This window comes from Ruditapes philippinarum, unplaced genomic scaffold (genome assembly GCF_026571515.1).
Source record: "Ruditapes philippinarum isolate M1 unplaced genomic scaffold, ASM2657151v2 ctg6975_1_1_1_1, whole genome shotgun sequence".
NCBI lineage: Eukaryota > Metazoa > Mollusca > Bivalvia > Venerida > Veneridae > Ruditapes > Ruditapes philippinarum.
Genome location: NW_026863786.1, coordinates 104488 through 126229, shown reverse-complemented (window position 1 = coordinate 126229; position 21742 = coordinate 104488). Strand labels below are relative to the sequence as shown.

Genomic DNA, 21742 nt, shown 5'->3' with positions numbered 1-21742 from the left:
TAGCCTGTTGGAAAATTTTGGATTTGTGTTGATTTGATTTGTGAAGTATGCAAATGAAGGATTGGCAAGGGGTTTTGCAGATTTAAAAATAGTGATGTTATTTAGATAGTTATTATTTCTAGGACTAGTTATAGATTAAATAGAGGATTATTTAATTAATTGATTTGAGTGAACATGGTGAAATTCAAATGTCTGTAAATAATATTTTCTTTGGTCCGTGTCTTGTTTGGATATGTTAAAAATAAAAAAAAATTATTTGAAACATTCCAGTCAGTGTTGGTAGGGAGTGAAAGGTGGGGGGTGGGGGGCAGGGAGGATGCTTGCAAGTGCACTGTTACTTCATTCCTCTGCAGGTCCCTTGCCCAAAAAAATATTAACTTAAAAATTTGAGTTAATGACTTTTGTAATATGAACAATGTAGACAATGAGTATATGGTAAAGGGAAAGAATAATAAGAATGTTGTATATATCAGACAGGAAGTAACATCTTCATAAAATGTTGTCAACGACAACTATATTACACTTGACCTCCCATTAAACATCACTTGAATAAACTTCATATCAGAAGCTGTCAAACAGTGTAAAAACAGTTGTGTTTTTGTTTGTATAAGATAAAGTAATTATCACATTTTTTCATCAATAAAGAGCATTCCTTCATGAATAAGATTAAAGGATTAGATTTGAAGTTGCATAATGTAAAAATAAAGTGTTTTGATAATGAAGAACTCAGAAAATTATTATACAAAAAATTGTGTTTGATGGATATTTATTATTATTTATGTTACTATAGTAAGTTTTAACAGAAATTTTTTGGTATCATAAAGTGAAAATAACCTACTGGATATATTTACTTCAGATAAAAGAATAAATGTTTCTTTGGGAGCATTTAAAAGGACTTTAAATTTGATAATATTAGAAAATTTTTAAATGATTGTGCTAGACACCAACTGACTGTGAGGTGTTTTTTGTTTGTTTTTTTTTTAAACAGAGTTGATCTGTATTGACTGGAAATATAAAAAATACAATAGTATTTGTTCATATTTGAAGCTAGTATAAGTTAAGTGTGATAATAAAATTATTAATAAATTCTGTCATTAGACATTAGTCCATGTTCTAGTCAAGTCCCTGACATAAATGTGAAAAGGTGCATCAGGTGTTGTCTTTATCTATCTATCTTTGAGTACTGCCAACTATATATGTGCATTATATCATTATATTGTATTACAGGTAAAAAGAATAGCCCACTGAACCAGGTGCAGAGGAGCCAAAGTGTCACTGCTCAGTAAGTGTTTTATACAACTTTTATACAATATATGAGCCACGTCATGACAAAACCAACGTAATGTGTTTGCGACCAGCATGAATCCAGACCAGCCTGCGCATCCGCGCAGTCTAATCAGAATCCATGCTGTTCACTTACAAACCCTATAACAAGTAGAGAAACTGATAGCGAACAGCATGGATCCTGATCAGACTGCGCGACTGGTCACTGGCTGAGAAATTGGTAATTACTGGTTAGTTATCAAGGAAAGTCTGCTAGGTTGATTGACTGCCAAGATATGACCAAAAAGGTGTGTTAGAATAGCCTTAAAAACCAGAAAAAAAGAAATACTGCATTAATACCTTCAAGTAAATGTATGGTTTAAAAAAATATGCAATATTAATTATGTTGTATTATTACAGGTTATCTCCTAACTGGTCACCACCTTCGTTAGTAAACAGTCCAGACTACCAGCAGGTGAATGTTTCCCCAGAAAAACTACAACACGATCTGATTGTAGAACTTCAGGGCGATCCAGCTGATCTAAAAAGCAAAGCCTGGTATCACGGTAGCATCTCTCGTCAACGTGCAGAGAGACTGGTGTTCAAGAACGGAGATTTCCTGGTACGTGATTGTATCTCCCAGCCAGGAGATTTTGTGCTGACCTGCTGTTGGAAAGGGGGACCTCTTCATTTTGTCATCAATTCATCAGTTATTGATCAAGGACCATATAAATTACCAAAGGTAACATATCATTTTGAGGCAACTCATTTCAACAGTGTACAAGATTTAATACAGCACTATATGGATGAGTGTAAACAGATTACCGAGATTACTGGGGCTGTTATAACAACACCCATAGGGCGTAGTATGCCCTTGACTTACTATGATAGCAAATATGGAGCATTAGCAGCATTATCAAATGCCCAAGCAAATCATTACAGTACTATACAGCTTCCTAATCAGCAGATGGCAGCACCTGTTGGGCATAATCAGCCATTCCAAAGAAGTCCCCACATTACTCCAGGTACTAGCCCAAGATCTAGTCCTCAAGGCACACCTAAGGTCAGTCCACATGGAACACCTGGTGCAAGCCCACATGGAAGCCCGAAACCGGACAAGAGGCATAGATTTGGAGAGAGATCCGGTAGTCAACCTTTGTTGTCTGTGAATGATATACCAGTGTATACACCCCCTGGAATGGATAGATCAGACAGTTTACCTGTTATTACAAATAATTATAAACAAGTCACACCTACTCATGATTATCCAGATTCTTCTGTTCCAGAGGATAGTGGAATCTACAAGACTGTGACGCCCGTTACCACTGTCTATACACCACCAACACATCCTGCCTATTTCCACCAAAGATCTGGGAGTGCACCAGTTCTCACACCAGGTGTAACAGTGACTCAGCATTTTGGTGCATTAGCTCCTCCCACTTCATTAAATCCTGCCTCCTCTGATAGTGATTTATCTAAAGCTCCTCCTCCAAAGCCAAGCAGAATTCCGTCAGTGAAATACAAAAAGAAACCGCAAGTTCAAATAAGAAATAAAGCTCTATATGAGGATGACTATAGAGATTACAGTGACTATAATCAGGTGACCTCTGAACCCAGCTGGTTAAAATCTGTAGAAACCAATCAGCAGACAGATAACAAACTTCCATCCAATCAAACACAAGGAGAGAATGATTATGATAATAATTTTAACCAATCAAAAAATGTTTCACATGAAAGAGACTTGAATCAAAATTTAGCATTGAAGAGTGACAATAGAAAAATTTCAGATACAAGGTTTAATATTTTAGATGGGGAAGAACAATCAGACATTCCTGCGTTTCCACTTGAACTGAACTTAAATAGGGACCAAATTCGTGCAAAACAACAACAACAACAAACTGCGGACCAATCTAGACGTCAAGGGGTTCATTTGCCTTCACAAATATCCAGCCAGACACAAAATGTGCATCACACAAAAATAAAAATACCAAAAATTGAAACTGTTTCAAGCTTTAATTTGAACTTGTATACATCAGTTTTATTACCTAACGAGAATAGATTATTAGAGCCATCGTCACTTATAAATGTGCGGGAAAAGTTACTCAAGACTAGTGCAAGACTGTTAGCTCAATATTTAACTAAAGCAGATCTTGAAATGTTAAAAGTTTTAAATGAGGAGGATTTAGGGGTGAAGGTCACTTCTGGTTTGGAGCTAATAACTCTGCCACAGGGGAAACAACTGAGACAAGATATACTTGAAAGGTGAGATACTTATACTCAGATTGAAATAGATATACTTGTCATGATTTATTATCAATTTGTATTCAATTTGTGTTCATTAACAAATTCAGCAGGTTAAGAATTGTTCTAGGAAGTCATATGTTTAGTCTCTTAAAAAATTAGTTACATTTAAAATGTTAATTATGTCAAAATGATGAAACAATAAATACTGTGCTAAATATATTTTTGAATCTTTATATTAGGCAATATTATTTTTAGCTTGTCTGTTTTGAAGAAAAAGTCAAGCTGTTATGTTACTTTATTTAAGGAAAAATGAAAATTACTTCATAAATTGACTGTAGCCATGTATATAGATTATATAAATATCAGGATTATCCAACATGTCCAATGAAAAGCAAGATTAAAAAGATGCAGTATTAATAACTTTATGAGTAATACAACTTGTCCTTGATATTCACAACATTATTTTATATAATATATATATACATATTTTAGAATATACAGTCTGAAAGCTTTTGTCATGGTAATGATACTGACTTGTCCAAAGGTTATTGATCGTGCTGCAATGTTAAGTCAGTGGATACAAATTGCCATGGAAACCAAAGGAACTCTGGGAAATCTGTTTGGGTTTGAAAATGTAATGGAGGGCTTGATGTCAGATCAGGTATGATTATAAAAATACAAATTTCTACAAATATTCTTCAAGATTATATAAACAAATCATTTAGGTTTTGACTGCACATTTATACTGATATGTCTTCCCTACATTTAAGTATTAGTTTGTAATATAATGGCATTGAAATGAATAATAGAAAAAACAACAATAAAGATCGAATAAGTACTTTTGTCTTCTGATATTAAACCCTTTACATAACAACACAAATTCTTCACTAATCTGAAAAGGGACTTTCTCGGAACAGTCATGTCTGACAAAAATTATAAATGAAAGGGCGTCAAAACTTGCAATTTTGTAATACAAATTGCCATAGTAATACAAATTTGACCTGTGACCTGAACAACCACCAAGACAGTTATATCCATAAAAGGTTTCATTTATAAATAAAATGCTCAAAACATAAAATCATTTCAGAGCCATATTTTGCCTGGTAATGCTAAATGTTCATGACATGGATCATATTTTTCAGATTCAGAGATTACGAGACACATGGATGGTGTTGAGGCAAAATCACACAAGTAGTGCCTTCTTATTTGATACTAAATTAAAATCTGCCTTCCGTATGCTGCATGATGGGAGTGGCTCACTTCCTGTCCAGGATGTGTGTATTCCAGGAATCAATCCCATAGTGCAACTGCTGGAGAGAACTGTAGATGACGAGAGTTACTTCCCCTGGGAGAGCTCTGATATTAAAAATGGTCTAGACACTATGCTGTGTCATTTAGATCTGGCTAGAGTTGTGACTGCGCAATGTGGGGTGTATAGGGTAACTGGGAATACTGTAATTAAAGGTCTAGAACCAGACCAGGAAAAGTTAGAAATGTTTCAGACAGAATTTTATCTGAGATTTTTATGGGGTTTTAAAGGTGCAGGGGTAGCTAGAGCAGAAAGACATAATAAATTTATCATGTTGTTGACAGCTTATTCAGAGAAAATTGAGAAGGAAGGGGATGATGGTACAGCAGTTTAAGTAATTGCTACACTTATAAACATTTGAACAATTTGTGCCAAATATATTTTTGATCTTTTTATAAAGCAACATTATTTTTGCCTTTTATATAATCATATTCATGAAAATTAACTGTAAGTTCTATATTTTAATAACATTAAAAACAACTTTTTTATTAATAGATTCCATACTTTACACAAGGCTTTCATTATGGTAGCTTGGTAAAATACTCTGAAGCATGTTGATTTTTATTAATAGCCAATTAGCTTCTTTCAGTAACACATGTAGTCAGAGTCGTTCAGAAGGAACCAGCTTCTTCCTATCATAATGAAAATCTTGATTTTATTGTTGTATTGAAGTTTCAAAATCACCTTAATTCTCGAAGTTACTTTTAGCTTCCTAGCATAATTGGTTCTTTATTAAAAGAATTTATTTACAGCTAAAGAGCACTTTTGAACAAAGACAACAAAGACCAAACGAAAAGATCAGTAAAGAGATCAGCATTTTATTTTACCATAAAAAAATGAGTTATAAGATTTTGACAGTTTATATGATATTTATAAGTAATTGTAAGCTTACTAGAGGAAGGTTATATTCCTAACAAATGTTTATAAACAGCCATATAACCTGTCAAAAATCTTTGCCACACATTTGTAATACTGCACATTTTTTTTTTCATTTGAACAAAAGAAAAAAAAACTTAGTTTACAAATTTAAATTATAGATCATATTAACTTCACTATTATCCAATGAAAATTGTTGTTACAAACATGCTGTATTATAAGTTTTGATATACAACCTTTTTTTTATCGTTTATCAGAGGATTGGTTAATGAAGACATTGTTAACTGTAATATTATATTTAATAACTTCCCAACATTCCAGAGATTATAGATGGTAATGGCATTATCATTTATCATTTGTTATTGCAAAACCTTTACTGGGTTTCTATTGTAAAAAATGAAACTCTTTGGCATTGAAATCATATAATCTATTACTTTGTCATTGCTTGTGTAAAATTAATGAACAATAGACTGATGTAGCAGTCAGGTAAAACGTCCATTCATCATCATTAGCTCTTAGAGAGGTGGCATATTTCATATTTTGCTACATTTTATGTCTTATACAAACTGATTGAAATTGATACTGTGATGCAAAATAAATTTTTGCAAATTCAGCATGTTCTGAGTAAATTGAAGATACTCACTAGTAGGTAGAAATGACAATGTTTGCAAAATGTATACAAATATTATGATGAACATGTTGATCATCACTTTTATAAGACACTAAGCCATTACATAATTTTTAAAAGTTTTAAGGTAACATAGGATAATTCAGCACAAGACAGGAGAGCTTTTTTAATTTTGGACTTTGTTTCTTATTGTGCATTTTGTATCTATATAATTAAAGTCTGTGTAATGTCATTATATTTTAACCCACCTGTATGTGCCACAGTGCTCAGGTGAACTGTTATTTGAGTTAAGTTGAGTTAAGTTGAATTTACCTGCACAGTAACATGTTAATCTTTATCTCGACTATTTACAGAATAGGAATAACTATTGTATTTACCCAGGCATTGGCATCAGCTGTACACTTTTGTTCTGTTTTTATGTGCAGGTTGGTATTGTAAAAGCTACTTAAGGGAATGGATAGAAACTTCGCACTGTCTAAGTCACATAACTCTTACATAGATGTCATGTACATACAAATTAAATTACTTCATCTTACCCAAAGCACACATTAATTAAGCCACAGAAATTACTGTTCTCTAATCAGTGTTTAGAAATTTCTCTCTTTTTTGTTAACAGCTGAGTAGAAAATAATAAATTTTGTCAGGGGAGCAATAAGTCATACTAGTAGCCCTCTTGTTTGGGACTCTTTGTCTATTAACATTTTGTTTTACTTCTTTTTATGTAAAAGAAAGCTTAGCAATATATCTAGCATAATTTTCTTTGTTAATTTACTCTATACATGTACAATATATTATTTACACATTGATTACATAAAGCAAACCTGAAGTTATAATGTTGATGTACTCAGATTTGCTGACCAGGATTTGTTAAGTGATATATTGTGATACTATAAATAAACTATGCAAAAAAAATTACATTAACTTTACATTGTTCATAATATTTTTGTACCCTTTATGGAGCTTCCAACAAATGTAAAATGTAAATTGTACTTCCAACAGGGATGTCAGTATACATGTAGTTAACCACATCTTCTGTCTGACTTTTTGTTGAGGCTATTGGTGTTGTGTTAGAATGGTTTGTAAATGCCAGTGTACAAATTTACTTTGACTGTCTTCCATGAAGCATTGCTTTAATACTGGTATGGGCTTGGTTGATAATGGACCTTCCCAGTGTTTATAGTTTGAAGATTGACCGACTGATGATTGCTACACTGGCATAATGCATAGTCTGTTGTTAAGCTGGTTTACACAAAATATGTAACATGTTGTTTGCTATAAATATTTTGGTAAGGTTTTACAATGCACAATGTAAATGTTGTATTGCAACTTCTTAGTGGTCGAAGACCTCAGGGGCCCCTCTGCATTATTTCATGCACACAAAAAACGCCCTAGTAGAACCACCAACGTGTCATAAGCTAGCTGTATAACTTCCTAATATCAAAAAATCCAAAGTCTCTAGGGAATTAAAAACCCAGTGATAACTGCTTGTGAGCAGGTGACCTATCGATGATAGAAAAGGCTTGTGCTAAAAACTGGAAAACTCCATTACTCCTTACAAGAATGCAGTCATCAGGTAGCTTGTACAGTATTAATGATGGTTATGAAATAATTGTATAAGGAAAAATTTCAACAGACCATAAGGCAATAATGTCAATTATGAATGGTTTGAATGTAAATTGTGCTTATTTTGACATTCATTTTTCTGTTTTAGCCTTTAATCTAACACGGGATGCAACATTTTTTAGGTAATTGCTCTAAACATTTAGATTCCTGTCAATCAAATGATGTCCCTCAGTACTCACCATTGTTGCAAAAAGAAAGTAACAAAAATACTAGTCAATAGTTGGAAATACAATTTCTAGCTATATTATTGACAGTCGTGCATTGCCAGCAGTCTGACCAGACTCTATAATGGCTCAATTTTGTATTTTGATACTTAAATCCCTTTGACACAGAATGGACTCTTCAGAAAAGTTCAGATGACACTTTCATTTAATAAATTCAGCAGATTTAAAAGGTTATCAAGACAACACAAATGGGCAAGTATTATAAAAATCAGTGTGAAGAGGTAAATTAGACATTTTAAAGTCATTTCTTTGGGTGAAAAGTTGCCATTTAATCATTCAAGCGCCTTGTCCGGTATATACAGGAATACGTTATTTAGTGTGTGCTCCAAGACTTTTAGTCTCACTCACATTAAAATACATCAAGTGAGTGGGAAACATGGGTGTAAAATACGGTAGAGGCGGAGGACGTGATAATACAGACAGCAGTACATGTAGAAGTATAATACAAGTAAGAAAAGTGTGAGATATTATGTTTATTACTCACTAACATGGATAGTACAATGAAATGATTTGTATACAAGAAAAAAATCGTAAAAAACATGTATCGACTGTTAAATGTATTTTTGAACAGAAACTGATGATTTCTTTCCCGTATCAATTTTTATGAAAAATCTTTTTCAATGTAGTCAAAAAAGGCAGTTATTATCCAAAAAAGATTTTTTTTAAAATATTTGTTGGAAATTATCAATGTGAATCTTTTGAGCATTGCTATCGAAAACTTACGAAAAGTTTTTACACACACTATTGATATATATAGATGTATAACGCAAAAGAAATGCAAAATCACAAGCATCCAAAATAAGACCAAATTAAAACAGTACGAGTCAAGTATAAATATTTACATATTGCAATGTAGTTCTTAGTTTCACATTCACCTTATTTTCACTGCTAATTCATTTAAACATGCCATTTTTCAAGATTCAAGAATATTTTACAATATATTTACTGATTTAAGAAATTAAGAACACTGTATTTTGTCTTTAAAAAAAAACGTCACTTTATTTCAATATACTAACAATTAAACTTTTTCCTAGTTTTGGATGTCATTTTGAGCAATTCTTCGGAAAAAAAGACAGGCTATCTGTTGTCTTGATATTGTTACAAAAATATTAAATTTTCTACAAATGTGTATGTTATATAAAAACATAAATGTTCAAATTAATATTCATAAGATATTAATAGCATCTTACACAGACTTTGATTGAAATGTTTATTTTATGACATTTATGGTCCTTTTTCGGCATATGTTTTAAGGCTACCATGCAAAATTTAATGCAACTTTAAACAAATAATGTCCTGAATCTGGCAATATTGTCTTCTGCTGATTTTTTCCTACTGAAAATTTGAAAATTAACATTTCAGTCTAAAAGTGAAACTTAAAGGCACATTTCTATTCCATGAAAGTGATGTTGTTTTTTTAATCAATACATAATAATTAAAGGTAAACAAATAATATAAAATACATGCCTACATTATATAAAATAATCTGTATGGGTAATAAAAAACTAAAATGAAAGATAGCAAATATGAAAATGCTTTAATTGTCTACCTAGTTAAGTGACCTACTTAATCAGTATAAGGGAAATAACTTAAATATGCTAGAGATTTCGTTGAAAAAATCTCATTTGCATCACAAAAAGCATGTAAGATGTATTCCTGTACTAGAGAATTTTAAAATAATCTTATAAAATCAATAAATACTAATCAATTATATTTCAAGTTTGCTTTAGTAATCTGTCTTCATATTTTTTCTGAAAATTCTTTTCCCTACAAGTTATTCCTACATTTGTGTCATTGAAATTCATCCAAAAATATATATTATGTTCTTGCCATCAAAATTAACTTAGTGGGAAACAAATCATACAAAATTTGATTGAAAGAATAATGCAAAAGATAAGAAATTTTGACAGACTTTTAAAACTTTTGTCATGAGCAAAAAGATATCCCTGTTGAAAGAGTAGCCTTGTATTTTACACAATAAAACAACAAACTTAGTAATAGCTGCCAAACAGACTTAAAGTAGATTATCAAAGTAAAGAGGGAAAAAAAATCTGAGCATTTTTAAACATTCATTACAAGAAAGTTCTTAAATTTTCCTTACAATTTAATGCTTTCATATTCATTTAAAAGGGTCAGATTAGAAATAAAAACAATAGGAGGTAGTGAAACAAATATGTACAAAAACAGTTAAAAAAACCTAAATCTATAAATAGATGTGTAGAAACTCTATATTTAGATGTGTAAACTTCTAACATCTATTTTTAGATAAATATTTTAGTGAACACTAGAGATTTACTTAAAATATGGAGGGAAATCCTTTTATCTACTTTTAAAATAAATGATGGGACAACTATGTTCATTTCTCTACATAGAAAAGGTATCATCAGTTAAATATTCCCCATGTCCATGGAATTACCGTGTCTATGAAATAACTGTGTCCATGAAATTACAGTGTCCATGAAATTAAAATCTGATGGATTCTTGATGTTATTTTTCATAAAAAAAACTTGTTGACCATTATATAATTACATATTTAGTACTACATGTGTATATGTTCGCATAACATGCTTGAGGGTGATATAAAAAGACAAACTTTTTGGTACCTATTATCAATGAAACATAAGGCAAAACTTTTCAATGTACTGATTTTGTTTACAGTTTGTGTTTTTATACTTTATAAGGACACCATGTGACTCTCAAGTGCAGAAGTTCTATTTATAGATCATGTGATACAAATATTACTATTACAAACATTATCATGCATACAAAATATGATAAATGTGGTATTTGTTCAATACATTAATTACATGATTAAAACTTTTCTGAATATCTTTTATCTTTATTTAAATAAATGCAATATAAATAATAAAAGTGAAAACATATATTAATACTTCAGAATTTCACAAACTAAAATTTCAATTCATGGCATTTTGTAAACATGTACAACTGAAAATCTCAAACCTAGATAAAACGGGTTCCTCTCTGGTCAGAATAACTTGTTATCTAACATTTCTTGTCATAAATATTTCTTTCTCTTGTCATTTCCATTTTGAAGGAATAAAAAAAATCAAACTAAGATACTATCAAATTTCTTGAAATTTCTACATCCATTTCTTCAAACAAGATGGGAGTGAAAAAAAACAACTAATCAAACCATTTAATCATCTACTTCATCACGAAAGAAATACTCAGTAAAACGAAAGTATAACGTAGATTTTGATTGTACAACACTTTGACGAAATTCATGAAAAAGTTATATATTACACCAAGATTACACAATATCGAGTATTCAATATGAAAATTGTATAAAAAAAAGACAATGATGAAGATTCCTCTATGATCTGTGTATCATTCTACGTGGTTTAACATTTGATGGTAAATATTCACTTTTCTAATGTTACATGTCACACAATGCTGGTCTATCTCTCTCTATCGTCACCTTACTGACGCCTTACTGTAGCCTTGATGTTCTGAAAATAAAAACAATATCACATTATATCAAATGTATTAAATTTGAGCCACGCCATGACAAAACCAACATAGTGCGTTTGCATCCGCGCAGTCTGATCAGAATCCATGCAGTTTGCCTACAAACCCTATTACAAGTAGAGAAACTGGTAGCGAACTGCATGGCTGGTCTGGATCCATGCTGGTCAGAAACACACTATGTTGGTTTTTTATGGTGCGGTTCATTGTTTTATGGCACTTATAAAGTATTGTAAACCTGTACTGGTGTTGACATGTATTAATCTTGAACTTACATTGGTTGTATTTTTTATGATCAAACATTTAGATAAAACTTTTATCAGTAATACATTGTGTATTAATTATTAAATCTTTCATTGTGTGAGTCTGGAATAAGAAAAGTTCTTCCCCAGTCATAAAATCATCAACTTTGTTTCAGGGAAAATTACAGAATTCTGAAAATTTTGAAACTTGTGCCACTACAACATGTTGAATTTATTTCAAACAGAAAAACAATTATTTTATAAGTATGTAGGAGTACTTTTCTTAACTTAATGAACCAACAAAAAACTGAAAATCAATGTACAAAATGGTGGACATTTTCAATTATCGATGTAAAAATGGTGGAAATATTCAACTATTTATGGTTGGATTATTTTTTGGTCTCAATCAGTCAAAAAGACAAGAAAAATTGTTTTAAAAAAAAAACTCATTTAAATTCTAAACAGCAAGAAAGAAAGAATTCTTGTATAACATAGAAACAAAATTTAACAGACCAAACATGGCCAATCTGATACAGTTTAAACACAATAATCATCAACTTCCTGAAAATTGGCAAAAGATTTGACAAGGGCAAGGAATGCAGAAATTCTGAATCCTGGATGCAAAATAGCTTGAAAATTGCTTATATTCAACTGGTCTAAGATTTGGGAACAATTTGCTATCTTAAATGCCAAGTGTGTTTGCGGAAGGAAACAAGCAAAGCCAACATCAATGAGGCCAAATCAATGAGTCACAAGAACAGCTCTCAAGTAACCTTTATCATAAGTAGCAATGTGTCAATAGGATATGACTATATTCCACTGTTTGCCAATCAAATCTCTATAACCCCACCCCAGGTAGAATACTTCGGGGCATAAAAAACCTTTGCATTATTCGTTCTCAAGTAATTTAAAAGGACAAGAATTTTTGAAATAGAGTCATTGTGACCTCAACCTTTGACCTACTGAACTAAAAATCAAAAGGGGTTATCTACCAGTCAGGGCAAACCTACGATTTAAATCTTTGAATTGAATGCCAAAGTGTTTTTCTAGCTATTGGTCTTATAAGCTTCAAAGGTTCCAGACAACAGTGACCTTAACCTTTGACCCACTGACCACAAAATTACTAGTCATGGCCAACCTCTAAACCAAATCTTAAAACAGTTTATCAACAAGCTTAAAAAAAAAAGAACAATAACTTTAAAAAAAAAATCACTTTTGAACATGGTTACCTCAGATTAATTTGCTTCCTTTACTTTGATTACTTGATGATGAACTACTTGGGACTATTTAATTAAATTTACTTTTATAATAATGTCATTTTTTATTTACATATCAATTATATAGTAATTTGTTTAAATAACAATATCATTCAATATCTTCTTTTAAAGTGGAGACCAAAATTAAATGAAAGCCTCTTAAGAAATAAAAGTGACATTGAAAAATTGTGAAATAAACATAGCATAATACAATAAATTACCATGAAAGTTGCATTGAAACTCAATTAGATAAGAGCAGACAGTGATTTTTTTCCCTGTATTTTACAGCTGAATAAAGGCTGTTTTCCCTAGCCCAAAATAGGTATATTTTCCCCTAAAAAATCTAATATTTCCCCTAAAATGCCCTGTGCACATTCTTCATTTACAAATTTCTTGGTTATTACTTGAATCTTTTCACATTCCAAAAATTTTTAGAACATTTTTTCTCAAAACTTGATTGTCTTGAAATATTTTGGCTCATCTGGGGGTGTGCAGCTTTAACCTTGATATAAGCAATTAATAGACCAACCTTTTGAATGTTGATACCAGTGAGCTTCTCAACAACTGTTGGCATCTTCTCCATAATGTCAAACACCTCTCCTGTAAGTTTAGACACTCCCACATCTCCTTTACCACTTGATACCATGGTAACCTTCTTTGCATGACACAATGGTGCCGAGATCTCAGCAGCAACCTGTCACGGCAAAAAAAACAACAACAACACTTTACCATATCTTTTGTAAGAAAACAGGTTTTTTTAAACTTGAATATGGTTTCTAATCAACTTATACAACCTTATGAAAGTTAAACTTATGTATCAAACAGGCTATAAATCTTCTAAACAATTCTAAAATATTTCTTTAAATTTATTATTTCTTAAGAAATTAATCAGCAAGGTTCCTTTCTTTCATTTATTCATTTATGTTATTTTTTTTGTCAAAGCAAAATGTAACTCTGTAATGGCTCAATGGGCTTACACAATGGGCTTAAACAACAGTGTGCCAATAATAATTTCTCAATACGTAAATATATAATAGGGGTGGGAGAATAGAAAAATAGCCAAAACAAAACGGGTAAAATCAAATGGCAAAACTTAAGCTATGGTAAAGGTTAGAAAATAATTGCTTAATTGAGTGTTATTTTCCATAAAAAAAATGTAGAATTATCAACACTGATAATTAAAAAAACTTTGAAAAGTAATACTTTCTCCTAGCTGAATTTGAACCAAAAGTTAAAAATTCATGTTATGAAAGTGTTGTCATAATACGGCTGTATGAAATGATTTACTTTAGGTAATGTTTCCAGGATCATGTCTATCATAGCAGCATCCTGGTAGTCCTTCCATGCGTCTGCCTTCTTTGCCATCTGTTCAGCCTCAGCTTTAGCCTTCGCCTCGATAGCGTACGCCTCCGCTTCCCCGCGCACACGTACCGACTCTGATTCTGCTTCTGCCTCCAGTATAACTCGGTTCCTGAAATAATAGATAGCCATGATCTTTTCCTTTCTGCTATTAGATTTAGATTATTACAATAGTTCAGTTATAAATTATTTCAGCATTCTTACCAACAATCTGCCACTTTAGATGTTTCTACATGAATATTATCAATAAAGTAGAAGACCAATGTTTGATCTATATATCTGTCACAGGCGCCAACAATGTCTACTTTTTTCAAATGAAAGGATTTTATGCCCTTCATGGGATTCCAACACACTACTTAAAGTGAGCAACCATTTTCAAAGGAGTTTATATGTAACACTACAGGGAAAATAAACAAGAGGGCCATGATGGCCCTGAGGTCGCTCACCTGTATATAGGGCCCCGGAGCGGCCCCGGAGCGGGGCCAGTTTAAACCCCAGGGCCAAATTTGACCCCAGGGCTTTTATTTGAACAAACTTTGTAGACACTCACTAGAAGATGTTTCATGCCTCATATCTAAACTCTAGCTATTTGGGTTTTTTCAAAGAAGCTTTTTTTAAGTTTTGCTATACACATATAAGGAAAATCAATGACCCCCGGGGCGGGGCTAATTTTGACCCCAGGGCTTAATTTGAACAAACTTGGTAGACACCCATTAGAACATGTTTCATGCTAAATATCTTAGCTCTGGCTCTTTGAGTTCTTTACAAGAAGATTTTTTAAGTTTTTACTATATGCATATAGGGAAAATCAATGACCCCCTGGGGCGGGGCCAATTTTGACCCCAGGGCTTTTATTTGAACAAACTTGGTAGACACCCATAAGAAAATGTTTCATGCTAAATATCTTAGCTCTAGCTCTTTAGGTTCTTTAAAAGAAGATTATTTCAGTTTTTACTATATGCATATAGGGAAAAACAATGACCCCCTGGGGCGGGGCCAATTTTGACCCCAGGGATTTAATTTAAACAAACTTGGTAGACACTCACTAGAAGATGTTTCATGCCAAATATCTAAGCTCTAGCTCTTAGGATTTTTTAAAAGAAGATATTTAAAGTTTTTTCTTTCGGTTGCCATGGCAACCAGAGTTCTGCATGGAATTAAATTCTTTGAACAATTTTTAAAGGTGACCACCAAAGGAACATTCCTGTGAAGTTTGGATGAAATTGGCTTAGTGGTTTATGAGGAGATGTCATTTAAAGTAAAGTACACGGCCGGACGCCGGACGGACAGACGCCGGACGAAAAGCGATCACAAAAGCTCACCCTGTCACTTTGTGACAGGTGAGCTAAAAACTTAAAGATAAGACACATTTATATAGTAAACTGCCAACTTACAGTATATTGATTCTTAGCTAAAGGTAAAACCTGAACATCATATACCTAATGATCTCATAATGATCTTTTGTACAATCTTTAAAATGTAAGAAATTCTACCAATATGGATAAAAGGTTGAAGTTAGATAAACATGTAGGGTTAGTTACCTATCAGCTTCAGCCAGTTTCTCCATCTTGTATTTCTCCGCCTCGGCTGGTTTGCGGACCTTGGCTTCCAGCTCACGCTCACGTCGTGTAATTTCCTGTTCTTGAAGCTGAATCTGCTGAGTTCTCTCAATGACCTTGACCTGCATCTCCTCATCCTTTATCATCTGACGCGTCTTTGCAGTCTGAAATTTTACACCGAGAAAAAATGTTTCCATTATTCTATTGTAATTTTGCCATATAGATTGGATGCTATACATTTATTATCAGGAGAATTTTCAATTGTGGAATCAAAGTAGGAAATGTATTTAATGAACAGAAAACGTGAGCAATTCAATTCCAGATCTTCTATTTTTAGAAACGAACATCAATAAAGCATTACAAATAGCTCTCGAGACACTGTTTTGAGGAAGTCTTTACAGTAATATGATGCATTTTTAGAAGATAAAAATTACTAAAATACTTAATTTGAAACATAGCTGAAGGCCGCCTTAAAGTTTGCGAACAGCAACAGGAATGCCAACATAACTAACAATACCTCTAATTTTTTTCTTCTAAAAAAGTCAAGCTAAAAATAATTCTATAAATGCACTTACAGCACACATCACATGTAGACATATTTCCTTTCAAAAACATTTGTGAAGAATTATTTTATTTCACAGTTTTAAAGATCACTACAAATGGCTGTTAAAGGTTAGGATGAAGATCACATTATCAGGTGTTATATTAGCAGACTAAAATGTGATCAATCTATTTTAAACATAAGGTTTTTACCTGCAATTCTGCGGCTAGGTCACTCTCGGCTTTCTTGGCGAACACTTCCTTGTCGTACGCTGCTTTCTTAAGATGGAAGTCTCTTTCAGCATGAGCTATCTCAATATCATTGGCATACCTGGAGGCCATTCTCTTTTCCTCTGCTTCACTTTCCTATTTATATCAATTATTACACTAAACACAAGAAAACTTTGATTTTTTTTTTGTTAATAACTAAGTAGGTCACTTGTTTTTATGATTAAAATATTATTAAGACATATTGCAGCCATAGAAAAAACAGGCCAAGTGAAATATTACAGCTTGCAAATGGAAGTTCTTTACATTCTGTAATCACACTACACTAGGAAATAATCTTCTCATGGATTAACCCAACACTTTATATTAGCAGAAACATTGTGATAACATTATCATTCACATTCTACCTTTTCACAATCCAAGAAAGGCAATAATTACAAGAAGATATGATATAAGTGTGTATGCTAATAAGATTCACTGGCTCCATTCAAAAAAGTATATTTTATATTAAATGTGCTTAATAATTTCAACTTGGCAGTCTGTTTCCGAACAATTACTTTTCATTTATGTTTTGTTGTAAGCCATGTCAACACTGTAACATTACCAGACCCCAGGTTCACTATGATTTATGGATCAGGATCAAATATGACATTCAAATATTCTCCATGTTTATCTATTTAATATGAACTTGACAGAATTGGACTTAAACAAGAGCTGTCACAGAACATGACAAATGCCCCCTGAAGGATTTTAGTTATAAACCACCTATTACATGTTGTGTGGTGGTAAAAATTGACAAAGTTCGAACCGCAGCAGTGACCTTTAAGTTAGACAAAGAAACCTGGGTCTTGTTCACAACACATTTTCCATCTATGGTGACTTCATGTATATGGAAGTTACAGAACGAACACAACAACCACCATTTATATGTATATAACATAAATATTGAAAAAGTTTAAACCCCAGCAATGACCTTGAACTACGGCGTAGGAACACAGGTCTTAAGGGCAACACATCATAATATATTCATGATAATTTCATAGTGAAATAAAAACTTTCATGCATATTAGTTTCAGAGCAGACAAGACCATCTATGATTATATGTAAATTAACATCAAAATTGACAAAGTTTGAACCCCCACCATCAAAATTGACAAAGTTTGAACCCCCACAGTGACCTTGACCATAGTCATAGAAACCCCGAGTCTTGTTCGCAACACACCATACATATATGAAAGAAATATTAAAATACTTTCATGCATACTGAAGTTTTAGAGCGGACACGACCCCCACCATCTATATCTATATAACATAACAAATGACAGTTTGAACCTCCACAGTGACCTTGACCTAAGATATAGAAACCTGAATCATGTTTGTGGCACACCATATATCTATGGTTATTTAATGTGAAAGAAAAATTAAAATACTTTCATGCATTCTGAAGTTTCAGAGCGGACAGGACCACCACCTTCTATATCTATGTTACATAAAAAATGACAAAGTTTGAACCCCCACAGTGACCTTGACCTTAGTTGTAATACCTGAGACTTGTTCGCGACACACCATACAACTATGGTTAATTCATATGTGAAAGAAAAATTAAAATCCTTTCATGCATACTGAAGTTTCAGAGCGGACACGACCACCACTGTATAAAGCAGTGATAAATGTTCCAATTCATGTAGGTCTAGACTAATTATTTATGTGCAAAATTTTAAATCCCAAATGACATAAAATTGAAAAGCATTAAAATCAGAATTGCTTTTCACTCACAATGTTTTTCACTCATATGTGGCAAAGAATAGCAAAAAAAAGATTTTCAATTAACTTCTGAATATATAAATCAATTATCTGTTGCATATCTTTCTGTTTTCAGTTCCCAAATCGATCTTTTTAAGAAATTTCAATTTTATGTTTATAGGCTTTTGTACTGTACAGTAAGGGAGACAACTTAACTAATTACTATGCCCTCACTCCCTCCATGCTGACTATATATATAATTAGAATGAAATAACTTTAAAACTATCAACATCAAGAGCCAAGAATAACTATTTCTAACAGTGTCATGAATAAATACAGTGTTAATTATATGAAATTGTATCATAGTTTAGTGACCTTTCTATTGTAAATAAGTCAGTTAAATCGTATACCCATAAAATCATAGTGCGTTGACTGGAGTGCAGGTAGTTGTTACCGGCACACCAGTTACCGCACTATATATCAGGGATAATAATAGAGCATGCTCATTGATTGACTACATTTTTTCTGGGGTTTACTTATTGTTACAACTTGGGAATGGATAATTATAGAATATCATATTCAGAGGGTTCATTTATTTGGGGGGTTTCATATTTTGCAACAGGAAAACTGTTTTTAATTTTGCCTATGATACAAAAGAGAAAGAGCATCAAAACACTTGGCAATATGATTTAACTCGGGGGCCCACTCTGATTTTCCAACTCATACAAATCAGATAGCCTTGTGTCTCAATGCGCTTTCTATAACTTACAGGTACAAGAATCTCACTTAATATGCATTTAAATTTCAGCATGCTTTGTGAATAGAAAACTGTATGAATAGACTCTAGAAAGAAAATTATTGCTACTGTATAAAATAAATAACAAAGATGGACAACAAACAAGCACACCTCCAGATTTCAACCAATGAATGAAAGGATACAGTTTTTGCAGAAAATTCAGTCAACTCTTGATATCTTGATAGAAAATACAGTCAACCATCTATATCTTGACATTGATAAACCTGAGTTTTGGGTTTTCTTGATCAAAATTTATGTCATATGATTTCCTCTATGTCATATGATTTCCTCCCAACAATATCTTTATAGAAATATATTTGTTTATTTCGATTTTTTTTTTTTTTTTTAGATTTTTCAGTATTAAGAGTCATCTTTGGGCAACAATCTTTTGTTAATTACAACTTGTATATTTCCATTTGCCTTTGGGTATGGCAAAATTTCTCTACAACAATTGATTTCGCATCGAGTCTTACAAACGGCCACATGACTTATTAATTTTTTTTTTTCTGACGGTTACAGCATAATTGAGATAATGAGAGTTGTTGGTACAATCCTCTGAGATGAAAGTTTGACAGAGGGATATTACTTTAACCATTACTTCGATGTCTGTCTCCTGCCAGGTACATTTAGTAAAATAACAATCTGTTATTTTTGGTGTAATTCTGGAGGTGTACCTTTAAACATAACATCAGGTCTTATAACAGTCTAATGAAGAAGCTAATATTTCATGCATAACAAAATTTGGGAAACACTAAATTTATGAACAGAATTGAGGTAGCATTAAATAAACTAATACAATTTTAACCACAGAACATTTATACAGAGATGTAAGTGTTTTTGTTGTTTTTTTATTATATCAATTTTAGAAATATTAGTTGCATCCTTTCAATATTATTTGAAGTAAATTTTCATTCCCCCGGCAATTTCAATAATTGAGGTTGGACTGTAGTTCCAAGTTGAGGGTAAATATGAATCTACTTGTGAATTGATCAGCATAAATTTCTGCATAAATGCCAATGTTTACTTTTTCCTATAACAAATTTTTTATACATGGATATAAAGTTAATTTTTTTTGACTGATTTCTTAGATTTATCTGCAGCTTTTCTATGAAGCAATAAATATGTCAGACAATTAAATTCACATTTCTTTAAAAATATCAATTCAAAAATGTTAACCCTTCCTGATCAGGCGAAAATTATAAATTTTTTTTTTGCTATTTAGACAGGCCAATATGTAGAAAATCCATAATTTGTGGGATATTTCGACAACAAAACCTAAGTAATAATATGTAATATAACTCATACACGTCGAATCTTACATCTCCATCAGTTCACTTGTATGACAGCATTCAAAATGTCATACAACACATAACCAACCTTAATTCCGGAATCTTTTTGGGCTTCCGCCTCCCCAATTCTAGCGTCCCTTTTCACCTGGGCAGTCCTAGCCATACCCAGGGACCTTAAGTAGCCCTAATATTGATAGAAGAGGGTGTCTATTAGACATAGGTATCATAGGTGTTAGATGTAAAATGACGATTATTTACCAGCATACCACAGGGTGAAGCTTGTCAGGAATGATATGGCACTTTATAACTCCTTCTTACCATCCAAAATACCAATCTAATCAATTAAATGTAGGAAATTATTCCTCCCTGACACATGTAAATGACAAAATTAAATGGCTCCCCATTTTTTAATCTTTAAGAAGTATGTTCATCATTTATCATTACTAAAGTTTCAGTTTATCTGCCAGTCATTCAATCTAAGCCACACCCCTGCATGATGATTTGATAACGATATGTATAGGCCAGCCTCCAATGCCTGTAATTGTGATTGACAGGTGCTCTAGACCAATGACAGTGCAGGTCACCTTAATTCCTGAATCCTTCTTAGCCTCAGCTTCTCCTATCTTGGCATCTCTTTGTACCTCTGCTGTTCGTTTCATACCCAGTGCTCGTAGATAGCCCTAGAAAAATCCCAATTTATATTATTTCAATTGGCAAATTATAAAACTGATCAAGTTATTAACTTCAAATTTTAATACTGATAAAGCCACACCTCAAAAACACTGACATAATTCCACATTTCAAGAAGAAATCATCTACAGGAAAACAAATCACTGATAAGTTTTTGTTTTTCAAATTGTCTTCTCTTTTATAAACATGACTGTTACCTGTATGGAAAAGTTGTATTAGTAAAAGACAAAAATCATAATCTGCTACTGGATATATAAACTTCAAGTTAAGGATTACAGACCCCAATGTGCATGACTGCTACATATGAAATTAGTATTTTTTCAAATAACGATGTCAAAGTGAAAAGTAGGTAGAATGAAAACTGCAAAAGAATAAAAGAAAGAAAGA

General features: G+C 32.4%; 2 protein-coding genes across 15 annotated transcripts in view; one reads left to right on the top strand and one right to left on the bottom strand.

Moving 5' to 3' along the window:
* The window catches only part of LOC132723335 (breast cancer anti-estrogen resistance protein 3 homolog), a 30975-nt gene extending 24362 nt beyond the window's left edge, over nucleotides 1–6613 (top strand). For 9 of the 10 annotated variants that reach the window (XM_060708025.1, XM_060708027.1, XM_060708026.1 and 6 more), the window contains 4 exons: nucleotides 1228–1282; nucleotides 1684–3525; nucleotides 4000–4168; nucleotides 4650–6613. In XM_060708025.1, coding sequence (XP_060564008.1) covers nucleotides 1228–1282; nucleotides 1684–3525; nucleotides 4000–4168; nucleotides 4650–5150 — 2567 coding nt within the window. In that variant the 3' untranslated portion in view covers nucleotides 5151–6613. Of the gene's footprint in view, nucleotides 1–658; nucleotides 790–1227; nucleotides 1283–1683; nucleotides 3526–3999; nucleotides 4169–4649 lie in introns of those variants that run through there. The other variant, XM_060708029.1, reaches the window with a different exon arrangement.
* A 2014-nt stretch (nucleotides 6614–8627) lies between these two features.
* Nucleotides 8628–21742, bottom strand: part of LOC132723333 (flotillin-1-like) — a 34612-nt gene continuing 21497 nt past the window's right edge. For 2 of the 5 annotated variants that reach the window (XM_060708017.1, XM_060708014.1), the window contains exons 6-12: nucleotides 21250–21345; nucleotides 16823–16975; nucleotides 16052–16233; nucleotides 14439–14622; nucleotides 13681–13845; nucleotides 13125–13178; nucleotides 8628–11637 (exon numbers count right to left, since the gene is read on the bottom strand). In XM_060708017.1, the coding sequence (XP_060564000.1) occupies nucleotides 13131–13178; nucleotides 13681–13845; nucleotides 14439–14622; nucleotides 16052–16233; nucleotides 16823–16975; nucleotides 21250–21345 (828 nt within the window). In that variant the 3' untranslated portion in view covers nucleotides 8628–11637; nucleotides 13125–13130. Of the gene's footprint in view, nucleotides 11638–13124; nucleotides 13179–13680; nucleotides 13846–14438; nucleotides 14623–16051; nucleotides 16234–16822; nucleotides 16976–20753; nucleotides 20850–21249; nucleotides 21346–21742 lie in introns of all 5 variants that reach the window. The other 3 variants (XM_060708016.1, XM_060708015.1, XM_060708018.1) reach the window with 2 other exon arrangements.